Genomic DNA, 23,536 nt, shown 5'->3' on the forward strand with positions numbered 1-23,536 from the left:
CCGCTGGACCGTGCGAGACGGACCTCCAAACACCGCAGGGCAGACAGCAGGAGAGCGCCCAGGCCTGCTCTACACCAAGTGCCAGCGTGAGGGAGACCCAGAGACGGCCCTTCCCCCACGCTGCCCCCCAGGATCCGGGCTTTCTCTGGCGGGGTGTCAGGTAGCTGGGTAGCAGTGCCCATGTGTCAGGGGGACCGAGAGAAACGGGGGTTTCTGTGTGGCTGACTGAGGGAGGGGTTCAGCAGCAAGCCGCCCGCCCCCCCACCCCGCCCCGGCCCCGGGACAGCTTAGGGGGAATCTTCCCGGAGCTCTGCAGGGGTTCAGGAACTCCGTGCCAGGAAGGGGGGCTGGGGCGAGAAGGTGGGCCAAACCCAGTGCCTCTGACAGCTCCAGCCCGAATGCAGACTGCGCCTCCGACTTCTCCCACGCTGAGACAGGAACTGCGGGGAACACCTGCCCAGGAGCCCGCCCGGAGCCCTGCACAGGCGGAGGAGGGAGACGCTCAGTAGCCTCAGGGTGGAAGACAACTCTGTCACCAGACGCGGCCTCGGGCAGCTCGGGAACACTTGTCCCGGAGGGAACCTGCTCTCTCCATCCCAGAGGGGCTCCAGCTGGGATGCAGAAGCCGCAAGGGTCCAGGGCTGCCCAGGGCCCCTCCGCCCGGCTCCCCAGCACCGCGGCCACGCCTCCGGCCACGGCGGGGGGTGGGGTCCATGTCCCCCCACCCTTAGAAAGGGGAGGAGGCGCTTGGACACGGGCGATGTCACGGGGAAGAAGCCACAGGCTGTATTTATAAAGATTTACTAAAAAACCAGACTTTCTACTGACGTGAGCGGCAGGTGCACGCCCCCCGTGGCGAAGCGGAAGTCGGGAGCCTGGGGCTGGACCTTTCTCGGGCGCTTCCCAGTCGGGCCCCGCCCCCGCCCCCGCCCCCGTCCAGCAGCGGCCATTTCAGCCCGGCGCAGCGCGCGGTGCCCGCAGTGTTTCCCGGGGCGGCGAGGCGGCAGCAGCGGACTTCCCCGAGCAGCATGGGCCGGCGCGGGCCCCTGGGCGAGTGCTCCCGTGGCCGGGCCATGGCGCGCGCGGGGCTGCTGGGGTTCGCGGCTTTGGTGAGTGCCAGTCGGCCGCTCGGGCGGGGGGCGGGGTGCGGGTCCGCTGTGGGGGCGGGGCGGCGCTGAGCACACCCGGGAGGAGCGGCCGGGACCTGGCCGGAGGGGTGCGGGGGACACCCGGGAGGACCTGCGGGTCGGGTAGGGGGGCGCGGGGAGCGGCCGGGACCTGGCCGGAGGGGTGCGGGGGACACCCGGGAGGACCTGCGGGTCGGGTGGGGGGACGCGGGGAGCGGCCGGGACCTGGCCGGAGGGGTGCGGGGGACACCCGGGAGGACCTGTGGGTCGGATAGGGGGGGCGCGGGGAGCGGCCGGGACCTGGCCGGAGGGGTGCGGGGGACACCCGGGAGGACCTGCGGGTCGGGTGGGGGTGCGCGGGGAGCGGCCGGGACCTGGCCGGAGGGGTGCGGGGGACACCCGGGAGGACCTGCGGGTCGGGTAGAGGGGGCGCGGGGAGCGGCCGGGACCTGGCCGGAGGGGTGCGGGGGACACCCGGGAGGACCTGCGGGTCGGGTGGGGGGACGCGGGGAGCGGCCGGGACCTGGCCGGAGGGGTGCGGGGGACACCCGGGAGGACCTGCGGGTCGGGTGCCGGGGCGCGGGGAGCGGCCGGGACCTGGCCCAGACCTGGCCCTGGGGGTGCTGAGGACACCCGGGAGGGCCCTGGGTCGGGGGCCGGAGGAAGGAGTGGGGAGTGGGACGGGGCAAGCCCGGGCAAGCTGGAAGTGCCCGAACTGAGCACAGCCTGGTGAGAAGTTGAATTAAAGTCGGGCCGAAGCTGTGGCTGGTGGGTAGGGCCGCTGCCTGCAGTGCCGACGTCCATGTGGGTGCCATTTCAAGTCTGGCTGCCCCACTTCTGATCCAGCTCTCTGCTGTGGCCTGGGAAAGCAGTGGACAATGGCCAAGTGCTTGGGCCCCTGCACCCTCAAGGGAGACCCAGAGGAAGCTCCTAGGTTCACATCCGTTGAGCTCTGGCCTCTGCGGCCAGTTGGGGAGTGGCCAGTTGGGGAGTGAACCGTGAATTTGCAGATAAAAGACCTCTCGCTCTCACTCTCTTGATCTCTCTTTCTCTCTGCTCTCTCTTTCTCTCTGTCTCTGCCTCTCTGCTCTCTCTCTCTCTCTTTGTCTCTCTCTCTCTCTGCCTCTCCTTCTCTGTGTAACTCAAATAAATAAATCTTAAAAAAAAGATACGTTTATTTGGTATAAAAGATTTCTAAAATCCACGTGTGGAAAGTATATCTTAAGAAATCAATGAATTGGCCGGCGCCGCGGCTCACTAGGCTAATCCTCCGCCTTGCGGCGCCGGCACACCGGGTTCTAGTCCCGGTCGGGGCACCGGATTCTGTCCCGGTTGCCCCTCTTCCAGGCCAGCTCTCTGCTGTGGCCTGGGAAGGCAGTGGAGGATGGCCCAGGTGCTTGGGCCCTGCACCCCATGGGAGACCAGGAGAAGCACCCGGCTCCTGGCTTCGGATCAGCGCGGTGCGCCGCGGCGGCCATTGGAGGGTGAACCAACGGCAAAGGAAGACCTTTCTCTGTCTCTCTCTTCTCTCTCTCACTGTCCACTCTGCCTGTCAAAAAAAAAAAAAAAAAATCAATGAATTTAAAAGTTTTGGGCACCAAAATAAACTTATCTTTTGTCTCTGTTTTCCATGATTTTTAAAAAAAAGATTAATTAATTTGAAAGGCAGAGGGAGAGAGAGAGAGGGAAACAGGAGGAGGAGGAGAGAGAGAGGGAGGGGGAGAGGGAGGAGGAGAGAGGGAGGGGAGGCTGGGCCAGGCCGTAGCCAGGAGCCAGGAGCTTCCCCTGGGTCTCCCATGCAGGTGCAGGGGCCCAAGCACTCGGGCCATCTTCCTTTGCTTTCCCAGGCCACAGCAGGGAGCTGGATTGGAAGAGGAGCAGCCGGGACTCGAACCTGCCCTCTCATGAGGGCTGCAGGAGGTGCGGGCCAGGGTCTCAAGCTGGGGCTTAGGTGGCTTTAGCTCACCACTGGCCCCGGCGACTTGACTTGTCTTCTCTTTTCTTTCTTTTTAAGACTTATTTATTTGAAAGGTAGAATTACAGAGGCAGAGTTACAGACAGAGAGAGGTCTTCCATCCACTGGTTCACTCCCCAGACGGCCACAAGGGCCGGAGCTGTGCCGATCCCAAGCCAGGAGCCAGGGGCTTCTCCCGGGTCTCCCACGTGGGCGCAGGGTCCCAAGAACTGGGCCATTGTCCACTGCTTTCCCAGGCCACAGCAGGGAGCTGGGTTGGAACTTTTTCAAGTCACCATTTCTGAATATCAGGATTTTTCAAAACTACAGTGCCACAGAGCTTTCCCATTGTCCCAGCAGGACCACCTGCTTCTGAGATGGGGAGGGTTTGGTTAACCTGAGATCAGAGCGGTGAGAGCTGCTCCCGTCCCGGCCCCTCCCGGCGTCCCGGCTGTGAGCAAACCCAGCAGCCTGTGAGCAAACCCAGCAGCCGCCCGCCTCCTCCCGCCTCCTCCCCCTGCTCCCGCCTGCTCCCGCCTCCTCCCGCCTGCTCCCGCCTCCTCCCGCCTCCTCCCGCCTGCTCCCGCCTCCTCCCGCCTGCTCCCGCCTCCTCCCGCCTCCTCCCGCCTCCTCCCGCCTGCTCCCGCCTCCTCCCGCCTCCTCCCGCCAGCCTCGGTGTCTTCCTTTCCCCCTTCCCTTCCCTTCCCTACCCTTCCCTTCCCTCCCCTCCCCTCCCCTCCCCTCCCCTCCCCTTCCCAGATTTATTTACTTATTTGAACGAGTTACAGAGAGGGTGAGGTGGAGGCAGAGAGAGAGGTCTCCCATCCTCTGGTTGACTCCTCAAGTGGCCACAGCGGCCAGGGCTGGGCCAGGCCGATGCCAAGAGCTGGGACTGTGTCCTGGCTTCCGGCGTGGGTGGTGGGGGCCCAGGCACCAGAGCTGGAGGGGAGGGGGAGCTGGCCCCCAGGCAGCGTCTTAATGTGGGTGTCCAGCGCCTCCCCGGGCTCTTCACACCCCGGGCTGTGTGTGGAAGTCCCAGTGGGTCTCTGCTTGGAAGGCACTTGGCTTCTCCGTCCTCCGGGACACGGTTTGTTCCGGCTCGTTGCCCCGGCTGCTCTGGGATCCCTCCGGTCCTCCCCCTGCCTGCCGCCTCGGGCTTCCTCCGTGCACCTTCCGGCCTGCCTGGGTGCGCAGAGAAAGCCTGCTGTGGCCCGAGCTCCCTGGCCCCAGCGGGGGCCCCTGCTCTTTCCCCAAGTTGAGTGGCCAGAGGACCTCCAGCCGCTGCTGGCCCCCAGAGCCCGGTGTCACCTGGGCTGTGACTGCCGCGTGGCAGGTGGAGTCTAGGGCGAGTCTCCAGGTGTTGGGGGGCAGAGGAGGGGCTGGTAGCGAGGAGCCCTGCAGGGAGCGGCAGGCCCGTGGGCCCCACAGGGTGAGGGTTACCAGTGGGAGGTGGGCCTTGGGGGGATGGTGGGGGCTCTGGGGCCCTGCAAGGGGGGCAACAAAGAGGTGAGCAGGGGTCCTCGTGTGGTGTAAAATTTAAGGAGGGGCCGGCCCCGCGGCTCACTAGGCTAATCCTCCACCTTGCGGCGCCGGCACACCGGGTTCTAGTCCCGGTCGGGGCACTGGATTCTGTCCTGGTTGCCCCTCTTCCAGGCCAGCTCTCTGCTGTGGCCAGGGAGTGCAGTGGAGGATGGCCCAAGTCCTTGGGCCCTGCACCCCATGGGAGACCAGGAGAAGCACCTGGCTCCTGCCTTCGGATCAGCACGGTGCGCCGGCTGCAGCGCGCTGGCCGCGGCGGCCATTGGAGGGTGAACCAGTAGCAAAAGGATGACCTTTTTCTCTGTCTCTCACTGTCCACTCTGCCTGTCAAAAAAAAAAAATTTAAGGAGGAACCCCCAAAACATCCCTCAGGTATCAAGATAAATGCTATCTTTTTTTTTTAAAGATTTATTTATTTATTTATTTGAAAGACACAGAGAGAAGGAGAAGCAGAGAGAGAGAGAGAGAGAAGGAGAAACAGAGAGAGAGAGAGATGTCTTCCAGCCGCTGGTTCACTCCCCAATTGGCCGCAACGGCTGGAGTTGCACTGATCTGAAGCCAGGAGCCAGGTGCTTCCTCCTGGTCTCCCATGCGGGTGCAGGGCCCAAGGACCTGGGCCATCCTCCACTGCACTCCCGGGCCACAGCAGAGAGCTGGATGGGAAGTGGAGCAGCCAGGACTAGAACCAGTTCCCATATGGGATGCAAGCACTTCAGGTGGCGGCTTTACCCACTACACCACAGGGCTGGCCCCAATGCTATTTTTTTTTTAACGTTTATTTATTTATTTGAAAGAATTAGAGAGAGAGAGGTCTTCCATCTGCTGGTTCACTCTCCAGATGGCCACAATGGCCAGGGCTGGGCCAGACTGAAGCCAGGAGCCAGGAGCTTCCACCAGGTCTCCCACGCAGGTGCAGGGGCCCAAGCACTTGGGCCGTCCTCCACGGCTTTCCCAGGCCACAGCAGGGAGCTGGATGGGAAGTGGAGCAGCCGGGAACCGGGGCCCTATGGGGTGCTGGCACTGCGTATGGTCGCTTAGCCCGCTACACACAGCAGCAGCGCCCAGTAGATGCTACCTTAATACTGTATCTTGAAAGATGAGAATCCATGAGGAAAAGGAACCGGAACGTTTTCCCGGAAGACAGAATGTGGCCTGCACTGTGCAGCCCCGGCTCGCGCTCAAACCTGCGTCCGCCAAAGCTGGCGCAGTCAGCCCGCCTGGACTTCCATACTGTTTGTCCTGGTGGGCGGGGGAGTCGGCCTGCCAGGCGGGGGCAGGGTTCCAGTGGGTGCTGGCCAGGCCTGGTGGAAGGAGAGGTGCTTGGTAGGGGCTGGGCTGAAGTGGGTGGGGCTGGTTCCCGCGGGGAGGGGAGGCGCCTCCACCGGTCCAGTGCCTCCTTCCTGAGGACATCACAGGAAGCCGGGCCTACTCCTGCGGCTGACGCAACCCCATTGTGTGGGCCGGGCCCAGCTCCCCGGGAGACGAACTTACACCAACTGAGATTTATCTTTTTTGAGATTTTATTTTATTTATTTGAAAGGCAGAGAGAGAAGAAGAGGCAGAGACACAGAGAGAGAGGTCTTCCATCTTCTGGTTCATGCCCCAGATGGCTACAACAGCTGGAGCTGGGCCAGGCCAGGAGCCAGGAGATTCTTCCAGGTCTCCCAGGCGGGTGCAGGGGCCCAGGCACTCGGGCCGTCCTCCACTGCTTTCCCAGGCCACAGCAGAGAGCTGGATGGGAAGTGGAGCAGCGCGGACAGGAAGTGACGCCCATTGGGGGCCGGCACTGCAGATGGAGGCTCAGCCCACTACACCACAGGGCCAGCGCCTCAGGGTTGTTTTTTTTTTTTTTTTTAATTTAAGATTTATTTTATTTATTTGAAAGAGTTACAGAGAAAGAGAGAGACAAACATCCTCTATCCACTGGGTCACTCCACAAATGGCCACAATGGCTGGGCTGGGCCAGGCCAAGCCAGGAGCCAGGAGCTTCATCCGGGTCTCTCATGCGCGTGCAGGGTTCAAGCGCTTGGGCCGTCTTGTGCTGTTTTCCCAGGTGCATTAGCAGGGACCTGGTCAGAAGCAGAGCTGTGGCATAGTGGGTAGAGCCACTGCCTGCAGCACCGGCATCGCATGTGGGCGCTCATTTGAGTCCCGGCTGCTCCTCTTCCAGTCCAGCTCTCTGCTGTGGCCTGGGAAAGCAGTGGAGGATGCCCAAGTGCTTGGGCCCCTGCACCCACGTGGGAGACCTGGCTCCTGGCTTCGGATTGACCCAGCTCCAGCTGTTGTAGCCATCTGGGGCATGAACCAGAGGATGGAAGACCCCTCTCTCTGTGTGTGTGTGTGTGTGTGTGTGTGTGTGTGTCTCTCTCTCTGTAACTCTGCCTTTCAAATAAAATCAATAAATCTTAAAAGAAGTGGAGCAGCCAGGACAGGAGCCGGCGCCCGTGTGGGATGCTGGCATTGCAAGTGGTGACTTCGCCTGCTGTGCCAACGGCCCCTATTTTTTTTTCTTTATGAAAGGTTCTTACAGTGAGAGCTGGAGCTGGAGGAGCAGCGCCCCCTGGCGGCCCTCGGCGGGGCGGTGCCTGTCGGGCGACGGAGCTCTCCGGACTCGGTGTCTCCTGATGGCCACAGAACTGCTGTGGCCTTGTGGCTACCAGTACATTGTGTCCAGAGAGTGGGTCCCCGGTCACAGAGCCCTGGGGGCAGCTGTCTCACCTGCTGCGTCTGTGCAAGCGTCGTGGAGTCGGGGGCAGTAGTGGGGGTGGTGGGACGCGGAGCCTGAATCCTGGGGTGAGCGCGTGCTGCGCTTCCCTGCGCCCCCTCTTCGTGTGTGCAGGCTGCGGGGAGACGAGCGAGGGCAGTGCTGTGTGCGCTACAGTGGGGGGCTCGGGTCCAGAGCAGAGTGCCCACGGGGAGCGGCACGCAGCGGGGAGAGGCGGGGCGCTCCGGGAAGGCGACGTCCGGGCTGCAGTGTCCGCTTCCTGTTTGCCTCTAAGTGGAGAGGGGGCCGGCTCCCTGCCTTCTCTCGCTTGTTCCCGCTCTGAGTTGCCTGTGGTGTGTTCATGACGGGCAAGAGGGGCCTGCTGTGGGGTCGGCAGGCTGCGTGACTGACAGGTGGCAGGCTCTGTGACAGGTGACAGGCTTGTGACAGGTACAGGTGACAGGCTGTGTGACAGGTGGCAGGCTGTGTGACAGGTGACAGGCTGTGTGACAGGTACAGGTGACAGGCTGTGATGGGTGACAGGCTGTGTGATGGGTGACAGGCTGTGTGACAGGTGACAGGCTGTATGACAGGTGCAGGTGACAGGCTGTGGGATAGGTGACAGGCTGTGTGACTGAAAGGTGACAGGCTGTATGACAGGTGCAGGTGACAGACTGTGGGACAGGTGACAGGCTGTATGACAGGTGCAGGTGACAGGCTGTGTGACAGGTGACAGGCTGTGTGACTGACAGGTGACAGGCTGTGTGATGGGTGACAGGCTATGTGACAGGTGACAGGCTATGTCACAGGTGACAGGCTGTGTGACTGACAGGTGACAGGCTGTGTGATGGGTGACAGGCTGCGTGACAGGTGAAAGGCTGTGTCACAGGTGCCCCCAGGCCTGGTGCCTAAAGTCGGAGCCTGTTCTCGGCCAAGGCTGTGTGCCATCCCCTAGGCACTTCGTGGCTGCCCACGCTGTGGAAGATGGCGGCTCCTCCCACGGTTTCTGTGTTTGTGTCTAATGCGCGTTTTAACACAGCAGACAGTTACGTTGTGTAGCTACAGCTTTCTGGGAAAGTCATCTCTAGGAATTGTTTTTCAGGTCTTCAATACGTTTTGCAAGTTTATTTTTAATTTTTTTCTGTTTTTTTCTTTTCCTTTTTTTTCTCTTTTATTTTTTAAATTTTTAAAAAATTAAATTTTTTTTGTTTTTTTTTTTTACTTTTTTTCTTTTTTACTTTGTTTTTAAATTTTTTTGTTTGTTTTCTGTCTTTTCATTCATTTTGTAAGTTAAAAAAAAGTCCCGGCATTGTGTCTGTCACAGCTTTGAAAGCCGAGAAGCAAAGACAAAGTTTTGTGGTGGAATCCTTAAATCTACGTTGCAAGGTTTTTGGGTACCGCAGAGCCCCTCAGTCACGCAGACAGAGCAGTGGGTGCGGTCTGTGGTCGACAGGCACTGGAGCGTGTCTGTGAACACGCGTGTGTGTACACACGGACTCGGACAGAATCCCAGCTGCCGCGGGACGGGCCGGCTCCTTCCTGGGACAGACCACCTACCTGTTCCCAGGGGACGCTGCGTGAGGACGCATCCCGCCGTGCAGGCAGGGGAGTGTCGGTGCCGAGGGCGGTGGGCAGAACCACACGGGTTTGGACCTGGAGGAGTCCCCAGAGCAGTGCCTGTAGGACAGAGCGTCCAAGTGTCCAGCGCGTGTCTCTCGCAGGAAGGCCACCTGTGGCCGCCGCCCACGTCTCCTCCTGTGCTCAGGCCCTGTGTCCTGGCACCCTGGCTAACACCTGTCTCTCCTTTCCATTGGAAGGTGGCTGTAGCAACCGTGGCAACTGCTGCAACGGATATGATTGCCTGTGAGCCCGATGAATATCTGGTTGAAAACTACTGCTGTAGATTCTGCCCAGCGGGTGAGTCCAGGGCGTCTTCTAGAACCTTCCAACCTGGAGCCTTAGGTGGGGGAGCCCGTGGCCGAGCAGGGCTGGGCCGGCCTCCCCCGAGCTGCCGCCTGCCCGCCGTCCCCCTCACCCCACCGGGGAGGAGCTTTCCCTTGGCCCTGCTTGGAGGAGCACCATGGGACCAGGGAGGGGCCCAGGCCAGACTGGGGGCTCCTGCTGAGACGGGGCTTGACCTCACCCTCTTCGGGATGCTCTGAGCTCCAGGTCAGCCCTGGAGAACAGGTGCAGGTCAAGGGCTTTGCTTTCCATTGCCTGACGGCCAGTGACCACCATCAGCCCCTGGGCCTTCCTGGGGACTCTGAGGCCCAGATACCTGCACGCACCTGCACCCCTCCCCCACCCCCCACCATCAGCACCTGGGTCTTCCTGGGGACTCTGAGGCTGGACACCTGCACCCCCCCACCCCCCATCAGCACCTGGCCCTTCCTGGGGACTCTGAGGTGGACACCTGCACCCAACCTGCACCCTCCCCACCCCCCGGACCTGTGTGCACCTGCAGACACCTGCACCCCTCCCCACCCCTGACCTGTGTGCACCTGCAGACACCCGCACCCTCCCCACCCCCGACCTGTGTGCCCCTGCACACACCCGCACCCTCCCCACCCCCGACCTGTGTGCCCCTGCACACACCCGCACCCTCCCCACCCCCGACCTGTGTGCCCCTGCACACACCCGCACCCTCCCCACCCCCGACCTGTGTGCCCCTGCAGACACCCGCACCCTCCCCACCCCCGACCTGTGTGCCCCTGCAGACACCCGCACCCTCCCCACCCCCGACCTGTGTGCACCTGCAGACTCTCCGTCACCACCTCAGTGCTGAAACTCCTTCACAACTCTCCCTTTTTTTTTAAGATTTTATTTTATTTTTTTGAGAAGCAGAGTTACAGGCGGTGAGAGACAGAGACAGAGAGAGGTCTTCTATCCTCTGGTTCACAGTGACCCGGGCTGGGCCAGGCAGAAGCCAGGAGCCAGGAGCTTCCTCCGGGTCTCCCACGCGGGTGCAGGGGGTGCAGGAGCCCCCTCCCCTGCTGCTTCCCAGGCCGTTAGCAGGGAGCTGGGCCGGAAGTGGAGCAGCCGGGTCTCACCTTGCTCATATGGGATGCGGCGTTGTAGGCGGTGGGCTAACCTCACAGCGCCGGCCCCTGTCCCCATGAACTTGCCCCCACGCGCACTCACATCCCCCACATGTGTCCATGAACCCAGGCCTGCAGGGGCTCCATGATCAGAGGTCACTTGACGCCCCCCACATGCACCTACACGTCACCCGTATGTGCACACACCTGTCTGTGCATCGCACAGCCTATGTGCACGCCTGTATGACACACCCTTGCATGAGGGGATTTCAGAAAGTTTGTGAAAATGAAATTAAAAATTCAGCCTCTTGGTGCAACAGCTGTGAGGGTCATGCCCAGGTTTCATGGCAGGCACGTCGCGCAGGCATTCTGATGGCGCCGCGCGTCTGTGTGCTCACCCGCCCGAGCTGAGTTTTAGGGATGAGTGAGATGGGATTGCCCCAGGGGACCCAGGGCCTCTTCCTGGGAGGGCGCAGCGGGGCTCCGCCTCAGGTCCTGGTGTGGGCTGCTGGCCCCTACAGGGGGCGTGCTGGCAGGAGGGCTGTCGGGGGTTCCTAGACCTCGGGCGTCGCTGCGCGAAGTCAGGCACGGGAGCTGCTGGGCGTCCCCCGGGGTGCTCAGGAGCCTGGGCTGGGAGGTGGGAGGTGAGGAGGCACCTGTGGGCTCTGGGGTGGCTGCAGCCATCGCCTGCACCCCAGTAGCAGCCCTGGGGGACACGGGTGCACGGTGTGTAGCGTGGGGACGGTGGTGTGGGTCCAGAAAGTTCCGAGGAGGACGGAGGCTGAGGAGCAGGTACTGTGGGGCTGTGCCTGCCTCTGGGGCGGGCATGACGGGCCCTGGCCCCCTCACCTCTGTCCCACTTGTCACGCAGGCCACTTCGTCAGCGGGCTGTGTTCACAGAACCACAGCATTGGAGAGTGCGAGCCGTGCAGGCCTGGGACGTTCATGGCCTACCCCAGCAGTGAGGCGTCCTGCTCCCCGTGCAGCCCCTGCCGGCCCGGTAAGTGTGCAGCCTCGCCCGGGGGCACTGGCTCCACTGATTTTTTTTTTTTTTTTTTTTTTGAGATTTATTTATTTGAAAGGCAAAGTGATGGAGGTCTTCCATCCACTGGTTCACTCCCCAAAAGGCCGCAACAGCCAGGTCTGGTCCAGGCCAAAGCTGGAAGCCAGGAGCTCCATCGTGGTTTCCTGCATGGGTGGCAGGGGCCCAAGTACTTGAGCCGTCGTCGGCTGTGTTCCCAGGTGCCCGAGGAGGAAGCTGGATCGGAAGCAGAGTAGCCAGGACTCGAACCTGCGCTCCCGTGTGGGATGCCAGGGTCGCGAGCATCCGCGTACCCTGCCGCACCCCAGTGCCAGCCCCTAACTGCTTAGTTGCTGTAGACGGTATTAATATATGAGTCGCTGAGTTACCGTAGCAGCGACAGATTGTTTTGTTTTTGCTTTTAAAGATGTATTTGTTTATTTGAAAGGCATAGCATCTCCGTCCTCTGTTTCACTCCCCAAATGGCCACAACAGCCGGGGCTGGGCCAGGCCGGAGCCAGGAGCTGGGAGTTCCATCCTGGCCTCCCAGCTGGGTGGCAGGAGCCTAAGCGCTTGGGCCATCGCTGTCGCCTTCCCAGCGCGTGAGCAGGATGCCGCACTGCAGAGCAGCCGGGACCTGGCCTGGCACTCGGGTACAGGGTGCAGGTGTCGCCTGCAGCACTGTGCCACACGCTGGCTCTGGTGACTTGTTCTTTAGAAAAGATACTGTTTGCGTTAGCAAACAAGCAAACAACAGCCCGTGACACCTGGAACAAAGCTTAGTAAGGGGTGCATAAAATGTCCCCGTGGGCAGGCAGGTGAGAGAGACCCCCAGCGCGTAGAGAGGTGGTGGGCGCTCTGCCGTGTCCGTGGGGGAGTGCCAGGTGCAGCCCCCAGCTCCAACTGCAGCTCCTGCGGCGCCATGGGAGACCTGGACGGAGTTCCCAGCTCTCGGCTGCGGCCCCAGCTGTTGGAGCACCTGGGGAACGAGAGCACGGCCATTCGTCCCCTCTCTGCGTCCTCTCTCTGCGTCCCTCTGTCTGCGTCCCTCTGTCTGCGTCCCTCTCTCTGCGTCCCTCTCTCTGCGTCCCCTCTCTCTGTGTCCCCTCTCTCTGCGTCCCTCTCTCTGCATCCCCTCTCTCTGCGTCCCTCTCTCTGCGTCCCTCTCTCTCTGCGTCCCTCTCTGCGTCCCTCTCTCTGCGTCCCTCTCTCTGCGTCCCTCTCTCTCTGCGTCCCTCTCTCTCTGCGTCCCTCTCTCTGTGTCCCTCTCTGCGTCCCTCTCTCTGCGTCCCTCTCTCTGCGTCCCTCTCTCTGCGTCCCTCTCTCTCTGCGTCCCTCTCTGCGTCCCTCTCTCTGCGTCCCTCTCTCTGCGTCCCTCTCTCTCTGCGTCCCTCTCTCTCTGCGTCCCTCTCTCTGTGTCCCTCTCTGCGTCCCTCTCTCTGCGTCCCTCTCTCTGCATCCCCTCTCTCTGCGTCCCTCTCTCTGCGTCCCTCTCTCTCTGCGTCCCTCTCTGCGTCCCTCTCTCTGCGTCCCTCTCTCTGCGTCCCTCTCTCTCTGCGTCCCTCTCTGCGTCCCTCTCTCTGCGTCCCTCTCTCTGCGTCCCCTCTCTCTGCGTCCCTCTCTCTCTGCGTCCCTCTCTGCGTCCCTCTCTCTGCGTCCCTCTCTCTGCGTCCCTCTCTCTGTGTCCCTCTCTCTGCGTCCCTCTCTCTCTGCGTCCCTCTCTCTGCGTCCCTCTCTCTGCGTCCCTCTCTCTGCGTCCCTCTCTCTCTGCGTCCCTCTCTGCGTCCCTCTCTCTGCGTCCCTCTCTCTGCGTCCCTCTCTCTCTGCGTCCCTCTCTGCGTCCCTCTCTCTGCGTCCCTCTCTCTGCGTCCCTCTCTCTGCGTCCCCTCTCTCTGCATCCCTCTCTCTCTGCGTCCCTCTCTCTGTGTCCCCTCTCTCTGTGTCCCTTTGTCTGTGTCCCTCTCTCTGCCTCTCAGAGAGAAGAAGCTAATAGAAAATGCACATGATGCAAAAACCATGAATCTAAAATATTTTTGCACCAAAATAAACGTACCTTGTCCGTCCGTTTTTCCACGAACTTTTTGAAGGAGCCTTGTCAGCCTTCAGAGACGCCAGGAGGGCGTGGCACAGCGGGGAGGAGGTGCTGGGGCTGCCTGCACCCCGTGTCCGAGCGGCCGGGTTTTCCCTGGCTCTGTGTCCGACTCTGGCTTCCTGCTGATGGGCACTCTGGGGGCTCAAGTTCTTAGGTTTGTGTCGCCCGTGTGGGAGACCCAGACTGTGGTCCCGGCTCCTGGCTTTGGCCGGGTCCAGCCCTAGCTGTCGTGGGCATGGGGACTGAGTCAGTGGTGGAAGATGGCCGTCTGTCCCTGTCCCTCTGCCTTTCAAAGACATGAAAATGAGCAAGGGTTCACGGCGAGCGCCCATGAGGACCCTGACAGTAGGGGCGAGCGGGGATGGGGCAGCTGACTTGGAAAGTCTTTCTAGAATGAGGAGACGTTGCAGAGAGGAGGTGGGGGCTGACCTGGGGGAGGGGTGTGGATGGGGCCTCCTGTCAGTCCTCTGTCTCCGGTGTGATCCCTCAGGTGGACAGAGGCGTCTGCCGGCAGGTGTGCAGGGGGCGGGGCTGCCGGGACATGAGCCGTGGGCGCCCGGGGCCTGCAGAGGGTGTGTGGGCAGGGGGCAGGGAGGGCCCAGAGACTCTGCAGCCGCCTTCCAGCTGAATTCTGCTCTCACAGAACACGCACTGGGGGTCTTGTCCCTGGGGGGCTCCTGAGAGGTCAGCCCTGCCGCCCTCAGCCCGGGCTGCAGGCAGGGGTCCCGGTAGAAGACAGGGCGACGGCAGACCCTACGCCCAGCCCGAGGGCGGGGACAGGCGGCCTGCTCCCTCCAGCACGAACCCTCACCTGTGTGGCCCTCGGCCTTCTCTCTGCAACAGACCAGGAGGTGGTGGCCAACTGCACTCTGACCAGCAACACCCGGTGCCAGTGCCGGCCGGGCCACTTCTACTGCGACTCTGAGGACTGCGTGGAAAACTGCTTCCGCTGTAGCAGGTGCCGCCCTAACCCTCCCGCTGCTCGTCCGGCCTTGCCCTCCCCCCCCCCCCCCCCCCCCCCGCGTGTAAGACGGGCTAGTAGGGCAGCCTCTAGCAGGTTACCTGAGTGCCCTCCCGGCCGCCTGCCCGGAGTCTGCTCACCGGTCATTCCTTCACTCTTTGAGCAAATTGTCCCAAGCCCCACTGTGGCCGGCAGGCAGCACCGCAGGCCTGGGCCCCGTCTGGCCCTGAGGGCTGTTGGGTGGCTGGGGGCGGCCCCCGCCATGGGGCGGGGAGTTCCAGGAAGAGAGCAGGACGCCTGTCACTCACACAGGGAGTCAGACCGGTGCCTGTTCTTTCGCAGTTCTGCAGAGTGACGTCAGGAGCCAGAGGCGCCCCTCGCTGCCTCTCCCGGCCCTGGTAGCGGCGCCCTCGGCGTGCGGACGCGGTGCTCCAGTCTCGGCCTCCTGTCCTGTGTCTCTCTGTCTTCACGCAGCCTCCTCTCTGTCTGAGTTTCCCAAGCTCTCCTCTTCCTCCAAGGACGGCACCCACTGGGTGAAGTCCCCGCCCCGCCCCGCGCCATGACCGCATCTTCAGTCCTTGGGCAGAGACCCTATTTGCAAATAAGATGACGACAGCCGGAGGTCTTCCACCCACTGCTCCACTCCCCAGATGGCTGCGGCGGCCAGGCCAAGGAGGCTGGGACCCTGTGCGGGGACCCAAGCCCTGAGGCCATCTTACGCTGCTTTCCCAGGCGAAGCAGCAGGGAGTTGGATGGGAAGTGGAACAGCTGGGGTGCCAACCGGCGCTGAAACGGAGGTCAGGGTGCTCTTGGGGTGCCCAGCCTGCTGTGCCCCAGCGCCGGCCCCTACGGTAAAGCTGCTTGAGAACGAGCTGGCGTCCAGGGGCATGCTGGGGCTTCTCGGCGGCCTCAGGCCCTGCTGACCCACCTGACAGGTTCCCGGGGGCTCCTCGGGGCTCTCGCTGCTTCTGCACTCGCTTTCCCTTCCTGCGTGGCCTGGCTCTGTCTCTGATCTCTGAGCTGACTTCCCTCGTGGTGGGCATGCAGCCGGTGCAGGCCTCGAGCCGGGCGCCACTCCCCGAGCCCTTGCAGGCAGCCCCCCAGGGGGCCTGGGCTGAGCCTGGGCCGGGAGCGTGACTGCAGGCTTTCCCCTCAGGTGCCCCAAGGACAAGGTCACCCGCAGGCCGTGCACTCCCACCAGGAACACAGAGTGTGCCGACCCCACGACAGGTAAGGCCGCATGGGGTGTGAGTCCTGGGGCGGGCTTTTCTGGAAGGGTCAGCGGCTTGGGCTTTGCCTGCTCTGTCACTCAGCTCTGCCGTTGTCGTAAAAGCAGCTGGACATCGCAGAAACAGAAGCGGCGGAATCTCACACAAAAACCCACTGTCCACGGCGCGTGTCTGCAGTGGGCAGCGTGCTGGGGTTGGCTGTGGCCTCCCACCCTGCCCTAGGGCCGCTGTGTGGAGTGAGGGCCCAGTGGGCCGGGCTGCGGGCAGCACGCTGGGGCGTCCAGGACGCAGCGCTGTTCTCAGCTGGCCGGCGTCCACGCAGCCTGCAGACGCCCCCGCCCTGCTAGCACCCCCACGTCCTCTCTTCCTGTGCACTGCCCTCCTGCTGGGCTTAGGGGTGGAGGTGGGCGCACTCTGCACCCTCGGCCTGGCTGCGGGTCCTGAGTCAGGAGCTCTTGCTGGAGCCTGGCCACCAGTCTTCCGGCACCTGCGCGCCCCTAGCCCCGGGGCCTGGGAGCCTGGCTCTGCCCCGCCTCACCCTGCCTGCCGTGCCTCCTTCCAGGGTGGTGGCTCCTGAGCTTGCTGGCCATCCCGTTCGTGCTCGTGCTCATCCTGTTCATCGTTCGCTACTGCAAAAGCAGAGGTAAGTGAGAGTCCGGCTGCCCGAGGAGAAGGTCGCGGCGTGGCCTCGCCAGTGGCTCTGAGCCGGGTGGGCGGGGGCGGCTTCTCAGGGGGCGTCTTCTGCAGGCCGGAGTCTCGGGCAGGCGTGCTGGGGAGCCAAGGGCCTCGCCGGCCTCTCGTCCCCCGTCCCGGGTGTACTGCGGTCGCTGGCCAGGATCTTCAAACGTAAGTGTGCTCCCCGCGGGGATCAGGTGCCCCGCCCAGGAAGGCCGCGCTCACGCCGGGTCCTTCTCTGCTTTCAGGCAAGTCCAGTGAGCCAGGAAGCCATGTAAGTATCACCCGGGTTTGGGCACGCGCTCCCCCGCCCCCGGCCCCGGGAACGGCTTGATGGTGGCTGGGGTCCCGGCCCCGGGAACGGCTTGGTGGTGGCTGGGGTCCCGGCCCCGGGAACGGCTTGGTGGTGGCTGGGGTCCCGGCCCCGGGAACGGCTTGGTGGTGGCTGGGGTCCCGGCCCCGGGAACGGCTTGGTGGTGGCTGGGGTCCCGGCCCCGGGAACGGCTTGGTGGTGGCTGGGGTCCCGGCCCCGGGAACGGCTTGGTGGTGGCTGGGGTCCCGGCCCCGGGAACGGCTTGGTGGTGGCTGGGGTCCCGGCCCCGGGAACGGCTTGGTGGTGGCTGGGGTCCCGGCCCCGGGAACGGCTTGGTGGTGGCTGGGGTCCCGGCCCCGGGAACGGCTTGGTGGTGGCTGGGGTCCCGGCCCCGGGAACGGCTTGGTGGTGGCTGGGGTCCCGGCCCCGGGAACGGCTTGGTGGTGGCTGGGTCCCGGCCCCGGGCTTAGGGAACAGGCGTTGGCAGCAAGAAGCTCCAGAAACTCCCAGGAGTGGGTGAGGGGCAGGCACCGTCCCGGAGACCAGCTGCCGTGCTGCCGGGAAACCTGCCGCGCAGGAACAGGCCGAGTGGCGGCCAAGGGCTGCTGGGAGCTTCTAGGGCCACCTTCCCAAGTGACCCCAAACTGGGCCCCCACAGCGGGACCGGGCGTCTGCAGTCGGTGGGACCCCCTCCGGGCTGTGCCCCGCCAGCTGCTGGCGGCCGCATGGCCCCAAGCCCTGTGTGATCGTCACGTGGTCTCCTGTTCTGCCTCTGGTCAAAGCACCAGTCACTGGTGCCGGCTCCACCCCAAGGCAGCGTGGCTTCCTGCCGGTGGCAACGCTGGAAGGGTGGGAACGGGGGACACGCTTCTGGGGGCTGCAGCACACCCGCTGCGGGCTTGTCCTAGGCCCTGCAGGGAATGGTGGTGGCGTGGGCCTGGCTCCAAGACTGTGGGCGTTTGCTTCTCCACATGTGGCTGGGGCTCCTGTGAGCACAAGGGGGTTTTTCCTCCAGGCGCTCGGGCCCCTGGAGCCCACTGAGGCGCTGCTGTCCGCGGAGACCAAGGGCAGCGAGATGGACCCTGGGAGGGAAGACGCGCTGCTGGTGATGGAGGAGGAGACCTCAGCCTCAGCGCCCGGAGCCGGGCCCTGCCCTGCACCCACAGGCCCTGGGGGGAGCCCCGAGCCGCAGGCAGCAGCTTCTGGAACGAGTCCCACGGGCCCTGGGCAGGCACCGCACCCCGATCCTGCTGCCCGGGGGGCCCGGAACCGGACCAAGGCGGCAGCCTCCCTGGAGGAGCTGGAGCAGGTGAGTGAAACGTGTGGGTGGGTGGGAGGAGCTGGAAAGTGTGCACTCGCTGAGCACCTGCTGTATGCAGGGTGCTGGGGCTGGCCCTCCCCCCGCTGCGAGGGAGCCTCCGCCCGGCCTCTCCTGGCTGGCGGCCGTGTCTGCCCTCCTGTGTGGGTGTCGGTGTGCAGGGGCTGGGGGCCGTGTCCGCCCTCCTGTGTGGGTGTCGGTGTGCAGGGGCTGGCCCTCCCCAGGCCTCTCCTGGCTGGGGGCTGTGTCCGCCCTCCTGTGGGGTATCACTGTGCAGACCCCCCTGGTCAGGAAGAGCCCGTCACATGGTGCAGGGGTTGCATCCTGTGACTTCATCCTGTGGCTGCAAGGACCCTGTTTTTTTCCTGAGATTTGCTTCTTTCATGTGAATGTAAAATAAAGAAATCTTAGATTTACAGAGAGAGGGAGAGGCACGAAGAGAAAAATCTTCCGTGTGCTGGTTTGGGCTGAGCCAGGCGGAAGCCAGGAACCTGGAACTCAGTCTGGGTCTCCTACTGCGCAGAGGCCCAGGCCCCTGGGGGTTGTCCGCTGCCTTCCCAGGCTGTAGCAGGGAGCTGGTTGGAGGAGGAGTGGTGGGATTTGATCCGTGCTCAGAGACGATGCTGGCACCACAGGTGGTGCCTCAGCCCGCTGCACCCCGCCCCCACCACGGCCCCTGTTCTAGACAAGGCCGCAGTCACAGGCACTGGCACTTGGGCCTCAGTATCTTGGTGGGGGGCACAGTTCAGCCCGTGACAGTTCCCCAGCCCTGCCTGCTGTCCCTGGGGGTGCCAGGCCCTGGCCTGGCTGCGGGGATGCAGCAGGAGTCGCGGGGTGGGGGCTTGCCTGCACCAGACTGCGGGCACTCTCTGTGCCGGGTGGCGGGGGGCAAGGGAGGGAGGCAGCGGCGCGCACGCGCATGTCCACGGCGACAGAAGTGGGTGCCACGTCCAGCCCCACACAGGGCACAGTGACCCTCTCCACTTTCCATCCTGGGGCTCTGTCCCTAGCTGGTGACACTTGAGTGGCTCTGGCAGGATGGGCAGACTCCTGCTAGGCCGAGGGCACAGCGTGTGCAGCGTCTCCGGGGCGCCTGTGGGGGCCGCGGGGAGCCCCTGTAGGTTGTGCGGCAGGCGCAGAGGCGTCGGCCCTGGGCTGGAACTCAGAGCTGCTCACCCGCGGGCCCTGTGTCCTGGGTGCCGTGCAGGGACGCGGTCTCTGACACATTCGCCAAAGGGCCTGAGACAAGTGAATAAAACAAAACCCAGAAGGGCTGGGCTGGGCTGGGCTGGGAGCGGGGCTCTGGAGCGGGGCGGTGAGGGCGGAAGCCACCTTGTCCCTGTTCTCAGGGAACGCACAGCCTGGACGGCAGCCGGTACTGCGGAGCTGCGGCTGAGCCGTGGGGCCTGGCTCAGCCCTGGCTGCCGCGGGCGTGGGGCAGTGAGCAGGCAGAGGGCTCTCTCAGCTCCCATTAGAGTCTTCTGGAAAGAGGGATCGCGTCCTAGGGCTTCTGTGGCCTTGCCGCGGGGCTGCGCGGGCGACCCCTGCACTCACCGTTCCCCTCTCTTCCCTGCTCAGGAGTATGCAGAGCAGTACGTCCTGATGGACACGTCCGGTCCTGGTCAGTACTGGGGCTGGGCCTGGGGTGTGGGTGTGGGGCCTGGGCCTTGCGTTCCGGCCGGGGGCGGGGCACAGGCGGCTGTGAGGGTCCTGGGCACGGGGCCAGAGGGGGCGGTTGCGGCACGGCTGTTGGGTGTGTGCTGCAGGGCCCCGTGTTTCTGAGAAGCCCGAGTGGGTGCCGGGGGTGCGGGGGGGGGGGGCGCTAGATTCCCCGCCAGCTGGTGGACCCAGAAAAGTAGCGACTTTGTTTTGCAAGTAGCAACTTTGTTTCTCAGCAGGTTTCATTCATTCCTGTGACTCTGTTACCTAAAAGGGGTTACTGTGTGAGCTTACAAAATGGGACAGGCTGGCACCCCGGCTCACTAGGCTAATCCTCCGCCTGCGGCACCGGCACACCGGGTTCTAGTCCCGGTCGGGGCGCCGGATTCTGTCCCGGTTGCCCCTCTTCCAGGCCAGCTCTCTGCTGTGGCCAGGGAGTGCAGTGGAGGATGGCCCAGGTGCTTGGGCCCTGCACCCCATGGGAGACCAGGAGAAGCACCTGGCTCCTGGCTTTGGATCAGCGCGGTGCACCGGCCGCAGCAGCCATTGGAGGGTGAACCAACGGCAAAGGAAAACCTTTCTCTTTGTCTCTCTCACTGTCTACTCTGCCTGTCAAAAAAAAAAAAAGGGGGGGGGGCGGGGGGACTCTGGTGGAGCTCCTGGCTCCAGCCTGGCCCAGCCCTGGCTGTTGCCGCCATTTGGGGAGTGAACCAGTGGATGGAAGACCTCTGTTTCTCCCTCTCTCTTGGTAACTCTGCCTTTCAAATAAATACATCTTTTTATTTATTTTTGTTTCTTGTGTTTTAAAGGCAGAATTACAGAGAGAGGGAGAGACAAAGAGACAGATCTTCCATCTGCTGGTTCACTCCCCCAAGTGGCTGTCACGGCTGGGGCTGGGCAAAGCCAAAACCAGGAGCCTGGAGCTCCATCCAGGTCTCTTATGTGGGGGCAGGGCCCAGCACTGGGGCCGTCTTCGGCCGCCTTCCCAGGTGCATCAGCAGGGAGCTGGATTGGAAGTGGAGCAGCCGGGTCTTGAGCCTGTACCCACGTGGGATGCGGGCACTGCAGGCAGAGGATTAACCCACTGCGCCACAGCCCTGGCCCTGAAATCATTCTTTTGGAAAGTTAATGAAATTGGGTGACAGGAAATACGAGTAAGAGGGGAAAGGTGAGGCAGGAATAAAATCAATCACAGAACGCGTCCTCTGAGGCTGCATTGGGAGTTTTTGCCCTGTCTTCCATTATTTATAGGGAGACTGAAGATGTGTCCACGTTAAAGCTAAAGACATGTCCCATGCTCGTGCAGGACAGAGCCGTGCTGGCCAGGGGAAGGGAGGCTGAGCAGGCTTCGCCACGGGGCTGCGGCCCGGCGTCTGAGCCTCTGCCGCGGCCCGGCACTCCCGCACCCTCGCCGACAGCGGTGGGAAGCCGTTCTCATTTACAGACTGGCCCGGGCCTCGGCCCTAGCACTGGGTGACCGGCCTAAGGCCAGGCGGGAGGAAGGGAGTTCGGAGCGAGCCCTGTAACTTCCCTGGGTGCCTCGGTGCCTTCCCCCGGAGGGCCGCAGCCATGTGTTGCGTGGTCCTTCTAACCGGCAGCTTTTCAGGGGCATAGCCAAATATCCGAGGCAGCTGACCAAGGGAGAAGAGGTCGTTCAAGTATGAGGTCGGGCAGCCCCACGGGTTGGGCCTCTGGGCAGGCAATGGGTGGCAGCAGCCAGGCTGTGTGGTGAGGCAGCAGTCAGCCTGGCTTTTTTTTTTTTTTTTTTTTGACAGGCAGAGTGGACAGTGAGAGAGACAGAGAGAAAGGTCTTCCTTTGCCGTTGGTTCACCCTCCAATGGCCGCCGCGCCAGTGCACTGCGGCCGGCGCACCACGCTGATCCAAAGGCAGGAACCAGGTGCTTCTCCTGGTCTCCCATGGGGTGCAGGGCCCAAGCACTTGGGCCATCCTCCACTGCACTCCCGGGCCACAGCAGAGAGCTGGCCTGGAAGAGGGGCAACCGGGACAGAATCCGGCGCCCCGACCGGGACTAGAACCTGGTGTGCCGGCGCCGCAGGCGGAGGATTAGCCTAGTGAGCTGTGGCGCCGGCCTCAGCCCAGCTTTCACAAATCCCTCGTCCTGTCCCAGGGCGTGCCGGGGTGGGGGGTGCTGGATTTGGTCTCCACCCTCTTGTGCCATGAGCTCACCCTTGGGGGTGTCTGCGTGAGTTCAGGGACCCAGCCACGCTGAGTGGTGAACAGTTGGCAGGTGGGGGTCAGGCAGGCCCCAGCCCAGGCTCGGGTCGCTAGGAGCCGCTGGGGACACTGCCGTGGCAGCCGGTTCCAGCAGGTGCCACCGCGGCGTGTTGGTGAACTCTCTGGTTTTCCTGTTTCTCAGGCATCAGTGCGTGTTACTACCACTTCGTGCGTGAAGTTCCGAGAGACAGATGGAACATGTTTATGCGGTTTGTCGGGCTCCAGGAGAACGAGATTGCCAGTTGTGAGGAGGAGAACCCCAAGAACGTGGTGGAGCAGCACTACAGGATGCTGGTGCTGTGGCGGGACAGACAGGGCAGCCGCGCGACGGTGTTCCGGCTCATGGCTGCCCTCCAGAAGCTGCAGGAGGACATGCCCCTGCAGAACACCCTGAACAAACTGGTGGCTGAGCGCATCCTGGGTAAACGCCACGGCGGAGACACGCCACACGCAGCCTCGTGACACGCGGCCGTGTCCCCGGGACCTGGGTCGAGCTACGCGGCCCTCTCCCCGCAGCAGGCCTTCCTCCGGTTTCCCCAGGGACATCCATGCCATTCTGCTTGTGTCCTGCATGGCCTCCGGGGGCCCCGTGGTCCTCAGAGCACCTGCTGTCCTGTGTGTGTGATGCTTGCGTGGCCTGGATAGCTGTGAACACTCAGTACTTCCCACGCGCATGTCCTGTGCGTGCCAGCACTGGTGTGTGAGTCCTGGCTGCTCCACTTCCCGTCCAGCTTCCTACCAGTGTGCCAGGGAGGCGGCAGCCGATGGCTCCGTTTCCCACTTGGGAGACCTGGTCGGGCCTCAACCACGGTGGCCATTTGGGGAGTGAACTGGCATGCAGAAGCCCTGTCTGCTGCCTCTCCTGTGCAGGACTGGCCCTACGGAGTGCGTGTCCCAGAACTTGTTTTTCTAAAAAAGCTTTATTTATTTCAAAGAGTTAGGGAGAGCAAGCTTCCACCCACCGGTTCACTCCCAGGTGGTCGTGTTAGGAAGTTAGAAATCCAGCCTGTGTGTGGGTGAGAAGGGCCTGAAGACCAGCACCTACTGCGGAAGCTCTAGAAGCCCAGCATCTTGCACTTTTTTAAAAAGATTATTTATTTGAAAGTCAGAGTTACACAGAGGAGGAGAGGCAGAGAGAGAGAGAGAGAGAGGGAGGTCTTCCATCTGCTGGTTCCCTCCCCAATTGGCCGCAATGGCCGGTGCTGTGCAGATCCAAAGCCAGGAGCCAGGAGCTTCTTCCAGGTCTCCCACATGTGTGCAGGGGCCCAAGGACCTGGGGCCATCCTCTACTGCCTTCCCAGACCATAGCAGAGAGCAGGGTCAGAAGTGGAGCAGCCGGGACTTGAAGTGGCGCCCGCCGGCCCCACATTTTGCACTTTAATTCCTGCCCAGACCCTGATAACCCCCCAGGTAGCCCTTCCCCCAAGGAAAGCTCCCAGGAGAACTCTCTCCCAGGATCAGATGTGCTGACCTGGTAACTCGAGCAGTGAAACCTGAGGTGCCCAGCTCTGACCAGCAAGCCTGGGGAGGAACTTGTTAATTTCCACCCAGCAGTCCCTGGGCCAGGCTGGGCCAGGAGGCAGGAGTGCTGCTCTGAGCCTGCACCCATGAAATACAATACAGATGTGTAGCTTCAATAAAATGTTTGTTATAGAGTTTCTTCTCATTGC

The 23,536-nt window shown here is 63.0% G+C and overlaps 1 protein-coding gene across 1 annotated transcript; it reads left to right on the forward strand.

Moving 5' to 3' along the window:
• Positions 1-850: 850 nt before the first annotated feature.
• LOC138845329 (tumor necrosis factor receptor superfamily member 25-like) lies at positions 851-23,521 on the forward strand. The gene is made up of 11 exons (XM_070057518.1): positions 851-1,109; positions 9,142-9,241; positions 11,234-11,362; positions 14,319-14,433; positions 15,593-15,666; positions 16,228-16,308; positions 16,413-16,511; positions 16,589-16,614; positions 17,669-17,962; positions 19,550-19,592; positions 22,009-23,521. The coding sequence occupies exons 1-11, from the start codon at positions 1,029-1,031 to the stop codon at positions 22,326-22,328; spliced, it is 1,362 nt and encodes a 453-aa protein (XP_069913619.1). The 5' UTR covers positions 851-1,028; the 3' UTR covers positions 22,329-23,521.
• Positions 23,522-23,536: the final 15 nt, after the last annotated feature.

This window comes from Oryctolagus cuniculus, chromosome 1, assembly GCF_964237555.1.
Source record: "Oryctolagus cuniculus chromosome 1, mOryCun1.1, whole genome shotgun sequence".
In the NCBI taxonomy this organism is placed as follows: domain Eukaryota; kingdom Metazoa; phylum Chordata; class Mammalia; order Lagomorpha; family Leporidae; genus Oryctolagus; species Oryctolagus cuniculus.